The 18,052-nt window shown below is 40.4% G+C and overlaps 1 protein-coding gene across 1 annotated transcript in view; it reads right to left on the bottom strand.

The window, feature by feature from the left end:
- Positions 1–18,052, bottom strand: part of LOC133106733 (E3 ubiquitin-protein ligase znrf2-like) — a 30,541-nt gene continuing 12,489 nt past the window's right edge. Inside the window, exons 2-5 of the mRNA XM_061216053.1 lie at positions 10,468–10,563; positions 899–1,004; positions 562–641; positions 1–174 (exon numbers count right to left, since the gene is read on the bottom strand). Of these exons, the coding sequence (XP_061072037.1) occupies positions 584–641; positions 899–1,004; positions 10,468–10,563 (260 nt within the window). The 3' untranslated portion in view covers positions 1–174; positions 562–583. The remainder of the gene's footprint in view (positions 175–561; positions 642–898; positions 1,005–10,467; positions 10,564–18,052) is intronic.

Below are 18,052 nucleotides of genomic sequence, written 5' to 3' on the forward strand. Positions count from 1 at the left end.
GAAAATATCTTGTCGTCTCCTCCGAAGTTGAAATGAGATCTACGTTTGATTTAGATTCCCACCAACAAAGCAGTGACCAGGATCATGCCTTTGATTATGGCCTAGGGCAGAACTTCACATTCATTTCTGCTCTTAGTAGAGCAGACAGTCTTCCAGAACCAGTAGGATAGACACCTGCAATACAAAATAGAAGAATTAGGAGGAACCTGCCATTTGAATACATAGATTATATCTTGTCAGTTACACTTCTGGACCACAGCTGTCCGGGTCCATCCATGCATAGATGTGGGAACTAGGGGTGCAGTTTGAGACCCCCTCCCCCCAGAGATATGTATCAAACATGCAGAACTGCCTGCCCCCTCCCCCCTCCAAAATACAAAGACACTAGGAAAATGATTACAAGGACAGTAGTACCGCACAGCTGACAATTGTTCTGCAATTGGCTGTTGGTTCCTAATTTTCATACCTGCAATACACATTACCACCATGCACTTCCATGCAGGCACGTACAACATATGCATGCAGCCGTCACCCTTCACACAAATGCAGGTGCAAACTTGCCTGTGCAAAAAATGGAAGCTCCTTAATCGGTGGGGTGTTCCGGACATGACCTGTTCACCTCAAACCACTCGTCTATACAACTGCAAGAGTTAAAACAGAATGTTCTTATCAGGTTGTGCGGTACTGTGGGATGAGTGGGAGGTCTAACAACTTGAGTGGCTAAAGAGAACTTTAGTTTCATTAATTGGACACAAGATTGGACACTTTAGAAAGTGCAAATTAGACAGTTTTGAATGTGGGTGCGACTGTGCATATGATTATAAGTGTGCTAAATGTCTTATTTGTATGTTTTTACCTTTTGAGAAAGATCAAGACCTAAATGTATTTGTGCTCTTACCCTTTGTGGTAGATGCAAAGGCAGGGAAGACGTGCAATGGTATCACCCTGCATCAGCTCCTCCAAGCATATTGCACATTCCCCAGCATCTTTTGACAGGATGTCCTCTGTGGAAGCAATGCAGAGGGACATGTTGGTGTCAAAACTGGAGCTTGTGTTAGCTCACTTCAACTGAAATCCAATATGACAACATACTGTAAGGTGATACAAAGAGGTGCCCAACAAACGAGAAAAGTCAATAAATAAATATTATTAAAGTAACCTTCACATTCATATTACTTACCTCTATAACTGACCAGTAGACCTACATTTAACCAGCAGCATTTAAACAATAACTTTCACAGTCAGCTAGGCCTCCTTTTAAAAGCTACTGAACCTTTCGGCCTGTCTACAGGTATTTGCTCCAAACATGCACCACCTATTTTCATGAATTACCACAGGAGGTGAAGTAATTAGTGAAATCATCTGGTGTAGTGCATGGTTGGAAGAAATACCTGCAGTCACTGCAGCCCGCAGAACCTGGAGTTGAGTCTGCTTTAAAACTGAATGGTAATGCAATACATAATAAAACATTCATTTGTTAGGACTCGCAGAGGTGAAAAGTCTGGGGATCAGAAAGTAAAAGTCCTGCCTCGTGTTTCCCCTTCCCATGAACTCAGCCAGCTGATTTCATGAATTAGTTCTACCTCCTGACTGAAGAATTGTGCTAAGTAGCAAATCCAGATGATTAGAACATACTGGGGAGGACTTACTTTTTTAAGTTGGATTTTACATCTCTGGTTAGGAGTAACTCCATAATTTTACAAATCATGAAAAAAATCTGCGATTTTAACATGTTATCACAAGACTGAGCAGTGCTGCTGCTTATGTACAAGAAATTCTGATGCAGACATGTAAGAGTGTTTATCAAGAGTGTAGCCTAATCCAGCGAACAAACCTTTTTAGCCTGTGAACCGGCAAAGTCTCAGGGACCTCAACACATTGAAATGACAACAATATCATGGGTTTTATTATGACTAACTAGTAATTGCTGGGGACCTATGGCCATGTTGCTAGGGACCGGGCCACTCCATGGCCTTTCAATTCTCAGCTTTGGATTTATTTTTCAGAAATATTCTTTGGCCTCCTTGTATGTACAGCATGTTTGAGATCTCTCCACAGATTTTCAATAATATTCCAAAACCATCTTTCCTGGAGGCCCTTCATGGTTGATTTCGAGGTATGCTTTGGATCATTCCTGAAAAACCCCAACCTCTCTTCAACTTCAATATCTGGATTGACCTTCAAATAATAGCCTCTAGAATTTATTTGGAGGAATCCATTGTTTCTTCTACTCGCACAATATTTTCTGTGTCCCCAGCAGCCACACAACCCCAAAGCATAATGGATCCACCTCCACATGCTTAACAGTTGGAAAGGTGTTCTTCTCTACAAAGGCTTCACCCTTTTTTCTCCAAACATACCTTTTTGGTGGTGGCCAAAAAGTTCAATTTTGGTTTTGTCAGTCCAAAACACATTGTCCCTTAGGCTTCAGGCTTCTCAATGTTTTCTTTTGCATACTTCAGACACTTAATTTTGTGTTGAGGTAATTCTTTCTGGCAACTGCCAGAAGGTCTTTGTTTTTTAGAGTATGTTGTATTGTTGTCCTGTGAACAGCTAGACCTGTGTCTGCGACTCTTTTTTGCAGCTCTTTTGCAGTGATGTATGGCCACTGTATCTTAAATCTTTTTTGGCCCCGAGACCTAGTGAGAAATGCTCAGAAGAACCCACACATCACTGCAAAAGAACCGCAAAAAAGAGTAATCTTATAAATAAATAAAATAAAATGAAAATTTAATCTTACTTGGTCTTCCAGAGCTTGCCTTGACTTTAACTGTTCCCTTTATCTCCCATTTTCTAATAATGTTTCTGGCAGTGAAAATAGGTAGTTTGAAATGTTGGGAGAGTATCTGTAGCCTTCTTGGTGGAAATGAACCATCTTCATTCTGACATCCTTGGACAATTGGTTAGAGGAACCCATGGCTGTTAACACCAGACAGAACATCCAAGGCATGGAGTACTCCAGAATAAATAGTTCAGCCCTGGAATTAGACTCACCTGACTCATTGAAGCCCTAGTGAGTAAATCACCTGGGTCTGGGCCTTGGTAATAATATTTAAAAAAAGTAACAAACAATAATCCAAAAGGGTTTCCAAACTTTTGCACAGGGCTTTACAATTTGCAGAAAGGTATCATGTTTAACACTGTGCCATTTAAAGTTCAGGTTTGCTTGTCATGTACAGATTCATTCTAACAGATATTTAAACAAGGGGTGCCCAAATGTTTGCACCCCACTGTAGTACCAGGAAACAATGGGTAAAATGGGTATGGTAAAAAAACCTTCATATTAAAAGTATTTAAATTGTTTTTAAATGTTTAGTATTTAAGTGGGCCTTCAGCTTGTTCTTCAGTCCTGTCCCACCTGTAGACTGATGACTTTGGTCAGTGAAATACCTATATGATTGATAGCTGCAGCAAGTGTTGACATGCACCAGTGATGACATGGGATTATTTAAACACATCAGTGAGGTGTTTAAGTAACCATCCTCTCTTGGCACAATGCAGGTACAATCCCTCTTCCTGAGACAAATGAGTTTGCATGGCAAAGCAGGCATTTAAAAATGCAAGCATAACCTGGTCTTGAAAACCACTTAAAAGCTTGGTTATCTGGAAGTCTCATGAAGGGATGTGAGACCATTTCACAGACATTGAGTCTTAAGCAATTAGAACCTAATGTCTCAAAGATTAAAAGTACTTGCAAAACCGCAAGAACTGTGAAAATGAAAAAAATGTTAAATTAAAGAAGTGATTTTCTGCTAAATGCTGTTGATAGAAAGTAGAGAAAATATAATTTCAGAGCATTTCTTGCCAAAAGGAAAGGTAGCTTTCAGCTTGCAATGCAAAACCAGGCAAACGTCACCCAATTTGGCAGTATGGCTTCATTGTACCTGGATTTGTTAATGGTAATATGGTAAATTGCCTGCAACACAGAGTGCACATGCATGCACGCACACAGTTGCTAACAACCTCACTACCTCAGCATAGATATCTACCACAGAAAGGAGAAAGCCTAGTGGTAAAGGTACATGACTGGGGCCTGGAAGATTGCTTTGGATAAAAAGTGTCAGCTAAATAATCCATCATGTAATGTAATATAATGAATGTCTATCCATCTCTCTGCTTTTTCTGTCTCTCTATCTTGCATGGTTACAATCACTTCTGATTACAAAAGGGGTTGGAGAAGAAGCCTCATCTCTCTCAAAACTGTCATGTTAAATATTATTCATATTTACATTTTAGTGAACTGCTTCTAGACATGGTATTGATAAATCACCAATTTGTACCCAGAAATAGGCTAAATCATGCACCCCATTCATGTCTTAAACAATCCAACATATTTCCTAAATCACCACACCACAAAGCTGGCATTAACCATCACAAATACCTGCTTCACTGGGGTGTAAAAGAAGGCTCCCTTGGATTCTAATGGAATCCAGACTGAGATGTGGGAAAAACTGATTATCCCAACCCTCTAGCTTGTGAACATTATTCAATTTGTCAGACCAGGATTAAAACACTTATCCAAGCACAATTTCCAGACTCATAGCTTTTTACAGATCATATAGTCCCATCCTACCAGCCAAATACTGGATTTATTGGACAATATAAAAAGGAATGAAACAGGATTAATGTCTGTCAAATGGACATAGCTTTGCTGGTTGATTCACGCCATGACCTTCACAATCTGCATTGCATGAGAAAATACTTTTTGCTCACCAGGACATTGAACAAGGTCCTCAGCTAAGTTCTCCATTAGGGAAATAAAAAAATAAGGCAGGGTTACTTTATGGGTTTTCTATCCAAATCCATTGAATGAGCTGCCTCTAACCAACTCTCTTCCTTCTTCTCACAGAATCACCTGCTGAACCCCCACCAGTCCAGCTTCAGACCTGGCCAATCGACAGAGACCACACTCCTCTCCGTAAATGAATCCCTTCAGACTGCACGAGCAGCCTCCCTCTCATCTGTCGTGATCCTTCTTGACCTCTGCACCCTTTGACATAGTCAACCACTCCATCCTCTTATCCTCCCTTGCATCTACAGGGATCTGTGGCACAGCGCTAGACTGGATTAAATCCTATCTCTCTGACTGGTCCTCCCAGGTGACCTGGGCTGGTAGAGTATCAACCCCTCGCCCCCTTGATACAGGAGTCCCCCAGGGCTCAGTCCTCGGTGCCCTCCTCTTCTCCATTTACACCAGATCCCTTGGCCCTGTTATCTCTGCTAATGGCATGTCATATCATTAAGCCATTGTTATGTCAATGACACCCAACTCTTTCTCTCCTTCCCCCCATCCGCCACTTGGAACCGTATTGTCCTCTAGGGTCCTTATCACACACCCTGTGTTCGATCTGCACTTCATTGTACGTCGCTCTGGATAAGAGCATCTGCTGTCTACCTGTAATGTAATGTAATGTAATGAGTGGCACAAAATGAGAAAGTTAATTTGGGGGTAATAGTTGATAAAAGGTGACCTAGAGAAATATCACTCCCTAGATAATATGAAAAAAGCTGTTATTTTACTATGTGAAGGACACACCTCAATGTGCCACTTGAATGAAGTGTACGGTGTATCAAATTCCTACTGTAGATATGACAGGCATCTGAAATAGTGGCCAAGGTAATGTGAGGTGGTTAATGCCGGCAGTCATGTTCAATCTGCATAGGCAGTGGTGAAGTTGTGTGTTCATTTGAAATGATGGTTGTATAACAGTGGAAATCAAGAAAAATGGACTGGACTGGAGCACAGATAAGGAAAAAGAGTCAGCAAATTTACTACTCCACGATAACGCCTTCATGATTCCAACTGCATGAAAGCAATGTAATAAATTATATTTTGAAAGCCAAGAAGTATCAACTTCAGAAAATAACTCGACAAACACTGAAGAAAATCATGAACATAATCACTGGGGACGCGTAAAACCTAATGCTCTCGGTTTTGCCACACGTCATGGTTGCCTGCCACACGTCATGGTTGCCAGCCACACGTCATGGTTGCTGGCCACACGTCATGGTTGCCAGCCACACAGCCTGTCCACCATGGCTGCTCTCAGGTTGGAGCTCCATCCACATTCTCTTCACTTCCCAAATAAACTGCAGGCTAATAGACCCTGCAACGTACCTGCCAAAGTAGCATTGTTTACTAAACTTTATTAGAACTGATTTCTCCCACTCTGAAAAGCAGTTAGAACAAATTGAAATACAGTTTCTCTCGTTATTTATCATAAATAAATAATTAGGCAATACTGTATAATTAGAATTAAATATGTATAATTTCATTCTAATTAAATACCAAAAAAAAAACTGAATTAAAATGAGAGGAGAGAGAGAGTTAAATGAAAGCATGCAGGATTCGAGAGAGAGGAGGGGGAGGAGAGAGAGCTAAACGAATGTGTGAGAGAGATAATAAGAGTGAGCAGCAAAGCGTGGCGATGAAAACCTCAGCAGATTTTGCCAGAATTCATCCTGCATAGTTATCAGGTAAGGAAGATCACTGGAAGAAAAATAAGTGTCTGCTCTGCGGCAGTGTCTTGGTCCTGAAGCCTGACACACTCCTTCCTGCCTGCTGCTGCACATTCTGTTAGGCCACAGTTTCCAATTCAACACCTTAAAAAAATGTCTGGCAAAAAGAAGGAGAGCTGTGAAAAAAAAATTTTCTTTTACCAGCCTGGAGATTTCCTTGACAACCAACCGTTCACTGCCTGCTTCAGAAGCTTTCTGCAGTTTGCTGCACTCAAAAGCACAGTTTTCAGTCTTAGACATGAATAATGTAGCCAGGCAGAAAAAAAAAACATGCAAAGCACATGAATTACTCATAATTTAATTTGCCTATTAATAGTCTAAACTATTACTGATCTGGCACACCTTTTCTAGATGGAAATGGGTTTCAAATTTTTAGTTGGGATGTAACTGTTTATACAAATTTGGCCATTGTCTTAAATAACAGTACAAGGTAATATGTGTAAAGTTAAGCTCTGTCAAGTTTAGGTTAATTAAAGATGGTGCAAAGGCTTAAAAGTTAATGTCAATATTTTTTTATAAAGTCAATAACTGAAAGCTCAGTGCAGGTGGTGGCTGCAGTTGCAGGGGATGTGGACAGAGAGCTGCAGCACCATTGTGGGGCACATGCAAGCTCAGGTAAGTTAGGTACAGACAGCCCTGTAACCATGTTGACTGCACCTCTGAATAAGACGGGGAAGAAGGAATGCCTTCAATGTTCTGATTCAGTCAGATTTTCAATTCCATCAGCTCGGGTGACCTGTCACTGCAGAAAAAAGCCAAGTTAACCTGTGTTACCACGGTGCTGAACATCTGATTCCAAGTCATGTTGGGGGGGGGGGGGGGGGGGGGGTCATTGTGAGGACTGGGAAGATATAGATACAGCCTACATATATACTCAGTGAGCACTTTATTCGATATTTATTGGACTAATTCTTTCCACATTCTGACGTTTGGCTTGAAAAACAGCTGAACCTCTTGACCACTTTTATGCATTTAGTTGCTGCCACATGATTGGCTGATTCAATATTTGCACTATCAGTAGGATTCTGTACGGTACACTGCATAAGCCGTCTGGCACCAACAATCATGCCACAGTCGAAAATCACTGCGATCACATTTTTCCCCATTCTAATGGTTGATGTGAACATTAACTGAAGCTGCTGACCCAATGCATACAATCTGCATGATTGTATGCATTACACTACTGCCACACAATTGGTTGATTAGATAATTGCCTGAATAAGTGGGTGTACTAAGTAATAGTATATAATAGGCCAGTCACTGGTTCCAGTTCTGCCCTGTTACCAGAGGCCTTTAAGCTATAGGTATAGGTATTGCTACAACACACACAGGACCCTGGTCTCAATACAAGCAGCACCTGGTAAGGCAGCATATTTCCAAAATTCAAAATGGGGATCAATTCAAACCCATTTCTCTTTCGTTCACGCCATATTATAAAGGCTAGACATTGCTTTGTATTTAACAGCATGGCAGGCAGCAATTGCGAATGCATTCTGATTTTGGCTGAACGTGCCACCGTGAATAATAACACGGCTGTAAAAAAGCAAACAATCAGCACTGTGAATCCTGGTCTTTGTCTCTGCACAAGAAAGAGAGCTCCAGAGCGAATTAAACTGGAATAGGAAGAGAAACTGCAGATCTGCAGCCAAAAGGTATCGATTCAGTTCTTCCTGGGCTTCTGTTTATAAGTGATCTGCAAGACTGGAACAGCCAGGACATAAAAGCGTTTGGCTGTCATGGTGCCCGTGCCTTTAGATGCTGGGCAGGCACAGAGAGAATATAAAACAGAGCTGCCCTCCTTACACCACTCCAAAGAAGCAGCCTGGGCTTAAAATGGATACATACGTTTGGCCTTTTATCTGAAGATTCTGATTTTGGAAGAAGGAAGCAGCCATCAACATGGCTGCTGACTGACAGATTTTTTGGGGGAATTATTTTCTAGGAACTTTTGGTTGAGAGAGGTGGAGATGCAGAGAGGCAGGTCAGATGATGTAGCCAGCGCCTGTTCCATTGCCTAGTCTCTTTTAGTCTCGCTGTGCTGTTTTTCATCACTTCCTCCAGCAGGAGGGGGGGAAATGGAAACTGTGGCCTCATCACTGACACTGGGCAGTCTCTCTGAACTCCTTTCACACAAAAAAGGTTCCTTTCAGCTGTGATGATGGATGTCTTAACCTTTTCTGTGCCACTGGCTTATTGTGAGCACATTAGCGCCATCCAACAACATCTGATGCAGATTTTCTTAACAGTATGATGAAGTCTGCCTGTGTCTGAGGCTTTCCGTGACCTGTTCTGTGAACAAACCATGCGTATACATCATTCTCCAAGGCCCACTGGACCCAGTGCATTGTGGGCCATGGGGTGGGAGTTGAACTGACAAACCACATTCACAATATTACATTACATTAATGGCATTTGGCAGACGCTGTTATCCAGAGCGACGTACATTTGATTAGACTAAGCAGGAGGCAATCCTCCCCTGGAGCAATGCAGGGTTAAGGGCCTTACTCAAGGGCCCAACAGCTATGCAGATCTTATTGTAGCTATACCGGGGATCGGACCACCGACCCTGCGTGCCCCAGTCACGTACCTTAACCACTACGGTACAGGCCGCCCAACAGTCTGGAAGGTAGCACAAGCCCAACATTCTGGAAGGTAGCATAAAGCCTCCATGTTCCATGTTAACTGGTGCCATACAGTAACGCAGGAGCACTGTACATGTGGGCCTGATGATGATTGGCTTGGAATAACAACACCTGCTTAATATATGCAAAATGTCATTATCATTATTATAGTGCTTGCACACTTTCTGTGAAAAAAAATGCTTGTTGTAACTTGGTCTCATTTTGATGTATTTATGGTTTGTTGAGTCACCCTGGTTAAAATTTAATAAAACAATCAAATAATAATCAACTAATTAAATAAATCTTCTGTGCAATTCACTATAATATGCCAATCCTAAATAACAATACATGCAATTAAAAATAACATTTGTCTTTCAGAAAGCTCAGAAATGCTACTGATATGCACAACACCCGCTCACACAAAACTATGCCTAGTTACCTCCTCGCCAATGACATGAGCACCAACAAATTCCCTCAGGGGGAGAGGAGAGAGTGATCCCTGATGGTGGTGGTAATATGTCAGACAGGTAGGATTACCCTGTCATTCATTCTCCGCTGGGAAGCCCCTGCTGGCAGGGCCTGAAGGACCGTGCTCAAATTAGGCCCCTCATCTGTTATACGTGTTTACAGCATAATTCCACGTGGATACGCCAGCAGCAGGCGGACACACCTATACTCTATTGAGTAGTGCCACAGGCGCCACAGGGGGCGACAGGGGCCAGAGGCGAGTAGGATTAGTGGCCTCACCAAACCCAGCTCAGAGACCCCTTACCAAGAAAACGCATGACACAAGCTTCAACAATTACGTTAAAAGCGTTATGTCCTTGAATCACTTGGAAGGATTCTCCCAATTTAACATGTTCCTCCATAAAATAACCTCATACAGATGTGATCTGACATTCTTCTGAGAGTTTAGCTACATCGCCACCCTCAAGGGCGGTACATCTACCGTACAGTATCATCTGGGTTTCACCCCACTGTGAGATCCACCCCAGACCATTATTGAAAGACACACCAGTAAGAACCCCCTGTGCACTTTAACAAAAGGGAGGCAATAGTTGTGGTCCCATGCTCTGTATCTTTTGAATGGTTCAGGAAGGCATGCAAACATGCAGGAAATCAGCAAGGCCAATCTGACTTCTCTGTGCGTACAATCAGGAAATCAAGGTAAATGCAAATTACAGCTTAGTCTCTTGAGCTTGCGGCATTGTTTTGCATCTGCTTTTCAAACTCAACTTTAATACCTCTCATGGAAATGTAATACCTCTCATGGAGGTATAAAAGGGACTGGTTAAGGTCTTGATAAATAATACCATTGAGATCTTACCATTGTAGGTCACCCTTGGTTTGGTTAAGCACATGACAAGGTGCAGGTCCATTTCATCTGATGTTACAAACTTGGAACAGACAGGGCACTTGAAACCTATAGTCAGAACAAAAGCACTTGTTAGCAAAACCGGATCACCTGTCAGATTTTGTTTGGTTTCTGCCAGTTTTTTTCTGGCTGAATTAGCTCATTGTTTTTATACACTCAGTGAGCAATTTATCAGGTAGACCTGTACACCAGCTTGTTATTGCAAATATTGAATTAACCAATCATGCGGCAGCAACTAAATGCATAAAAGGATCAAGACATAGGAAAGAGTTTCAGCTGTTTTTTAGACCAAATGTCAGAATGGAGAAGAAAATATGTGCGATTAAAGAGACTTTGACCGTGGAATGATTGCTGGTGCCAGACAGGGTGGTTTGAGTATCTCAGAAACGGCTGATCTCCAGTGATTTTCACACACAACAGTCTCTAGAATTTGCAGAGAATGGTGTGAAAAACAAAAAACATTCAGTGACCAGTAGTTCTGTGGGCAAAAATGCATTGTTAATGAGGAGAAGGGCCAGACTGGTCGAAGCTGACAGGAAGGTGACAGTAATGCAAATAACAGTGGTATGCAGAAGAGCATCTCTGCACACACAACATGTCAGACCTCAAAGTCGATAGGTTACAGCAGCAGAAGACCAATAAGTCTAAAAAATACTGGTTCATTCTTACATAAGGGCACAGAAAACCATTTCATGTACACAAGATAAGTCTTTCATGAGCAAGAAATGCAGCCAAAATGCTACATCACATAAATCAGAGAGGCTTTTTTACTGAAGGTTGGAATCTTAATCTGCTCAGTGGTGAGTACACTGTTTGAAGTTCAGGAGACATATACAGGGCTGTAGCAGATGTCAAAGATCTGTGCTGATCCACCTTGATAAAGAGCAGACTGATGTTTGGGCCGATACATTTTATTTATTTTGAGGCTTTTGGCAAATCCAAACATTTCACTTAACAGTTTTTGTGTGAGTAATAGACAGTTATACAAGGAAGCAGGGCCATGCACATACATTTTGGGGGGCAGGGGCTAAATTGAAATGCACCATCCCCACTATTTTCACTGCTATATTGCCACACTGACACTACATTCATAATCACAAACTATGTTCATAATACGGGCACAGTTTTGAGTCTTGTGAAACAACATGTGACAGACATTGCATTCCACAAATCTTGTATGTCGATGGGCTATATTAGGGGCCCAAAGGTATCAATTGTTATGATATATTTGAGATTAGTGCTATACGTGGACTTTATATTGGTGGTAGTTTTGAACAGGGCCAAATGATCATTAATATCCATTGTTTTATAATAATGTGATATAAAGTGGTTGGATGTACTCAGCAAGGAGATCTACGTGAATTGGAATCCCTGTACTACATCTTGGTAAAAGAAACATGGCCACACAATAAACACAAAGGCAATAATAAAGAGCATAAAATAACACACAAAGACGCTTGTATAACCCCCAAAACCCCTCCCTGTTTCAACAATTATCTCTACAGGAAGGGCATGGCAGCCAAGGAATTTAGATCCCGTAGAATATCTAGGCCATTTGAAGAAGTGTTGGCATAAGCCATTATTTTGTCAGAAGCCAAGCAGGAGAGAGGACAAAGGTCTTTCTGGACCTTTATGAGCTTTGATTTTGTTTAATGCTTGCCCTGGGACTTCATTTTTGACAGCACTAATAAAGGAGTTCCACAAAGCATGAAAATTGCACACTGGCATCTCGGATGGTGGATTTTTTCTAAGCTGCTCAAGCCTCAGTGAAATGTATTATAACCTTGAAAACTCTCCCCCAGCTATCTTATCCTCACCAGGGAGTACAGAGCATTCTGCCCCATATATGACACGGGCTTCACAGTATACTGTCAGCTGTGGAGATGAGCAGGTAACTGCTACATCAGGCATAACATTACTGGAATATCAATTCACTTGGACCCTAAATGATTAATTTCTAACTATATGGATCCGTTTCCCTTGGTAAATTGTAAAACAGGGGAACAAATTATGATTGATATTGCTCTTTTTGCATGCAATGGCAATTAACTTTAAGAACAGAGAGAGAACTTGTGAGACTTTGAAAATTAGCATCAAAAATGCTATGAAAGTATGTCCAGTAACTACCGTTCCTTTTTCTTTTTTCCAGAATGTAATGGAAGTGAAATGTACCTTTATATGCATGCTGATGACAATTTTAACACTCTTGAGTTGGAAATTGTCCAACACAGTTTACGTATATTGAGAAAAGAAAGTCAAGGAGGAGATTTCCGTGACTGGCATAATGTGGAGCTGATATACTGTACGTTATAGCACAAAACCTGAGTGCAATCAATCCTGAAAGCACCACCCCCTAAACCAAATTCTCTACAAAGAGGCAGGTATTTATATGCAGGGGAAAATACCTCATCAACAACAGTCAATTCAGAATGAGCAGAAAAATACAATATTGTGTGCGGAGTGCTGGTAGTCATGCGGTGCAAAGCTGAGCAGACCCACAGTGTAATTGCAGCATTCTCTGCCAGGCAGAACCCCCAGGTGAGAGTGAGGCATAAAGCGGCTCTAAAACACGGTGGATATTCAACTGTTAAAAAAAATGGTAAATAGGTAGGTAGTTGGTAAATATCTACTTTTAATGAACAAAAGAATCAGCTCATAACATACCCTGATTGGTTTGCAGATTTTGTATTTAATTTTAGCAACTGAATAGCTAGCTGGAATGTCTTCATAAAATGTTGGTAGAAGAAAAAAAATTTCTCAAGGGTTTATGACTGCAACTTCTTGCTACAGAGGTCATCGGGAGCTCCTTCTGATTCACCTGACTGGCTGACAGTTTTCAAAATTACTCTATATACTCATGAAGGGAGTATTCACATACGGTACTTGACAAGCAGTGAATCGTCCAACATTACATTACATTATTGGCATTTGGCAGACGCTCTTATCCAGAGCGACGTACTGTTGATTAGACTAAGCAGGAGACAATCCTCACCTGGAGCAATGCAGGGTTAAGCAGGCCTTGCTCAAGGGCCCAACGGCTTATTGTGGCTACACAGGGATTCGAACCCTCGGCCTTGCCTGTTCCAGTCACGTACCTTAACCACTACGGTACAGGCCGCCCAACAGTAGAGCATCAACATGAACAAGCAAGCTGCAAAGTGTGGTCCTGCCCTGTTGTAAATTAGAGCAACTGACTGTAGTAAATATGAAACACAAGTGAGTACAGCATCAGTTCCCATTCCCACAACCACAAGATTAGCACAACTCCAAATAGGATATGACTCTCCCAATATGAACATAATACAAATCCTGGGCTAGAACAGAACTTCTGAAAATCCAGTCATGGTTTGGTGCACTCTTACTCTTCAAAGACAAGCCTGATGTTAAATGTTACTTGATGATGATCTTCACCCAAATGTAAACCTTTATATTTCCTGTAGTTTGTCATCGTGGGAGCTATAAAACATCGACCGCCAAACGACAATCTCTCTGTAATTTTTATGAACCAATCTCACTTATAATGGAAGCTGATACATAAAACATTTGTTCAGTTAGGGAGCTGCTTTGTTTTTACTTGGCATTAGATGTGTTTGGGTAGCTTGAGACAGAACCTGAAAGTGTCCAAAAAGCATACAAGTTGGCAACCCTGTTATTCCCCAATATTGGTCACGTCTAACTAATACAGGCTTAAAGACACAGGTTCCCACTTATCTGTGCAGCTGTAGGCTTATAGAATAAATAATATAGTATGACATAGTCTTGATTTCACTTATTATGCTGAAGTTATAGGGAAACTGAATGGTTAATAATAAACCAGTGTGTTGCAACGGCTTCCTGGGGCAGGAGCAGAGACCCAGGAGCAGAAGTTCAGTTATACTGTTCTTACACCAGCACTAAGGAAGCAGTCAGTTGAATATATAGTAAGACTAATCAGAAACAAGCTAACTGTCCCTAAAACGGGCATACTATTTCCTACACATATCACCCAATATGGATGGAAATACTCTCAAATTAAAGGTGGCAGTCTGTACTTTAACCTCATATTCGTTGTTTCATTTCAAATCCAATGTGCTGGAGTACAAAGCCAAAAGACCAGAAATTGTACCACTGTCCAAATACTTAAGACTGCGCTGTATACAAAAATGAATGAAAATGAAAAAAATGGATCAGTTTCTGGTATTTTATTTGATGTGCCAATGATTAAGCTAGGAAATATAATGATAATGACAAATAGCACTATAATTATAGAGTAAATGCAGATTTTTAAATTAGAAGGATATCTATCACAGAACATATAATTTAGATATGCATGCAGTATGTTATTTAAAAGCACTGTGTTTTCTTTCCGTCCAAATCTCCTGAGGCAACTTGCCAAGAGAGAAAAAAATTTGTCCATGTATGTAAATGGCCTGTACATATGGACTGCATAATCACTGCTCAGTCAGATCCATTCTCCAGTTTCATTCTGTTTTCTATTGGCAAATGCTTGGGCAAGCAATGATTGGTGCAGATCAAAAAGATACATTTTAATCACACTAATCAATGTTTCAATTTAAAATGAATTGAAGGTGTGGCAAATGTGTGACAAATTCTTTCCAATTAATGTCTATAGTGTAGTTATACATACAGTGAGCTCCAGAATTATCGACATTCATAATAATAATGGAGAAAAAAGAATGGATAATGAGCTATATTTTATATTTAAATATGCAGGAAAACGATATACTCTAACTTCAATACATTTACTCTTATGTTTCAATATTTCTAATCTAGTAATCTAATTTTCTCAGAAAACCACAGGTGCCAAAATTATTGGCAACCCTAACATGCAAAATCCCCTTGTCAACCATCAGCATGGGAAAAGCCAAAGAACTGTTAATTCAAAAGATACTGTTGGTAATTGACCATCACAAGTCGGGTAATGGGTACACAAAAATACATAAACTGTTCAATATATGGCTTAGCAGTGTAAGGGCAATACTAAAAAGGTGTAAAACATATTAAATGGTTACAAACTTGCCAGGAAGAGGATGCAAGTGCATATTATCTCCACGGACGGCAAAGAAAGATTGGAGGGAGGCCATAAGTAACGCAAGGATCGCAGTTTAATAATTGAAGAATTGAAGATCATCTTTGCCAGGGGTGTTTGCACAAAGTATTAAACCAGTGCCAATCATTTTGGATCCTGCTTTTTGGGGAAATATTTTTATATGCAAGACGTTAATTCCATGGAATGCTTCACAGATGTTGGAAAACAAAGCTTATACTATACCAATTACAGCATTTTTTATGCATATTTATGAAGGGTGCCAATAATTCTGGAGCCCACTGTAGGTGATTGGGAAAGTGAGGGTAGCAGGAGTTGTTATGCCATTTGCCATGAAGGTAGCTCTAATAATATAATAATTAAGTGAACAGGTATAATGATGTGATGAACTTATCCTTTTCACGTATATTTTGAGCAAACATTTCAGTTTCATATTGACTACTACTACAGGACACACGGTTGCTGCATGTGGTTCTCAAGATATCACCAACACTTTCTGTGAAGAGGCGTAGGCCAGAAATAAAGCCATCTGACAGTTCACTACAGAGGCTCTGAAAGGCTCCGCTGCCAGCTGGCCAATCACACTAATGGGCTGAGGCTTCAACTTTGCCATCTCCTCCTCATGAACTACAGACATCATCTCTTGCATACAGACCACACAGTCGCTGGAGTACTCCAGCTAAAGTCACATCCCTATGGCCAGCACACAGACCACAGTCCCTGGAGTACTCCAGCTAAAGTCACATCCCTATAGCCAGCACACAGATCACAGTCCCTGGAGTACTCCAGCTAAAGTCACATCCCTATAGCCAGCACACAGATCACACTGTCCCTGGAGTACTCCAGCTAAAGTCACATCCCTATGGCCAGCACACAGAAAATGTCTTTAAAATGCTACAAGTGGATGCTTACTACTGCAGCCCTCGTAGCACCACTATAACTACGATTCAATCCAACCACTCTCCATAAAAGACACATTTCTAAATAAAAATGCAAAAATTCTGAAGGGAAAGCAACTACAGAGTATCAACTTCACTATTATTATGGAAAATATTGTGAAACAGTCAACAATCTTTATTTCAGGCATATATTATTAAAGTCATATTTTTTCCTAGTAAGGTAATACTTTCTGTTTTTGTGCAATTGGCCAAGAGAAGAGAAGGCAGAAGGCAATATCTTTTGCAAGCTGTCGGTGAGATTGAGGGCTTGGGGTCATAATTAAATAAGAAAATGTCAATGGTGTTGCGGAAATACAATTTATAGAAATTCAAATATTGCAGAGAACATAAAAAATGGGTCACATTTTACAATAAGGTGCATTAATTAGCATGTAATACTTAATTAGTTGTTAACACTAATGAATGAATTGATTAATGCATTATTTAAGCATTCAATTAACATTTCATTAGTTTATGTATTCAATTAATGAAAATTAGTAAATGTATTAGTTACCTGAATATGTATACATTAGCAAACCGAAGGATAAACTTTTTACAATTAGTTAACCATTAACAAATACAATAACAGTTTTTTTTAGTTTTTTTATTCCAATATGAATTGTCATTCATTAATGAAGTTCTTAACATAAATGAATGATATACAAATACATAAACAAATCTGTACAGATTGACTTCTCGGTAATTGTCCCCACGTGGTAGTTCCTTACTCATGAGCTGCATAATATAAAGCATACCTCTGTAATGATTTTTTTTTATAAACACGCCCCAAAGAGAGCAGTTTTAAGTTACTGTTAGCATAATGGCCATGACAGTGACATAAACAAAGGTAGACTTCTATGCTCAGTGACAGACAATGGCCTTGAAGAATCACACTACACTGACTGCACTCAAAGGTACAAAAAGGTACAAATGCTTGTCGCTGGGATCATGCTACATGTACCCCTACCCCTACAGCAATATGTAATTAATTTGTACTTTTTTTATTTGGAAAACATACTCATTTGTACCCAAAGAGAACATTACTGTAAATTCATGGTAAATTGACGAAATGAGAACAAATGAATACCTACACTGTGAGTTTCTGAGAGTGTACAGTTAGAGTCCAATAGTACACCGGACATAAGGCTTCATTTCACAAAGTAATTGTGATTTGACTTGTATGACATAAGGAATTAGATTACAGTGAAACCATGAAACCATCACACTATAAATGTACCAATCTAGCCAAAGCCAATGCTGTCTAGCCAGCTTAAATATATAGTCACTGTGCACTTATGGGGAGGAAAAGTATTCATTTTTGCCAAGTCTGACCAGCACCAGCTGCATTAATGTCATTCATACAAGGGTAAAATGTCAAGCAAGCACACAACACACAACTGGTGTACAGACTGCTGGTGTACAGATTGCTGGTGTACAGATTGCTGGTGTACAGATTGCAGGTGTACAGATTGCTGGTGTACAGCTTGCTGGTGTACAGCTTGCTGGTGTACAGATTGCAGGTGTACAGATTGCTGGTGTACAGATTGCAGGT

The sequence above is a fragment of the Conger conger genome, chromosome 1, assembly GCF_963514075.1.
Source record: "Conger conger chromosome 1, fConCon1.1, whole genome shotgun sequence".
In the NCBI taxonomy this organism is placed as follows: domain Eukaryota; kingdom Metazoa; phylum Chordata; class Actinopteri; order Anguilliformes; family Congridae; genus Conger; species Conger conger.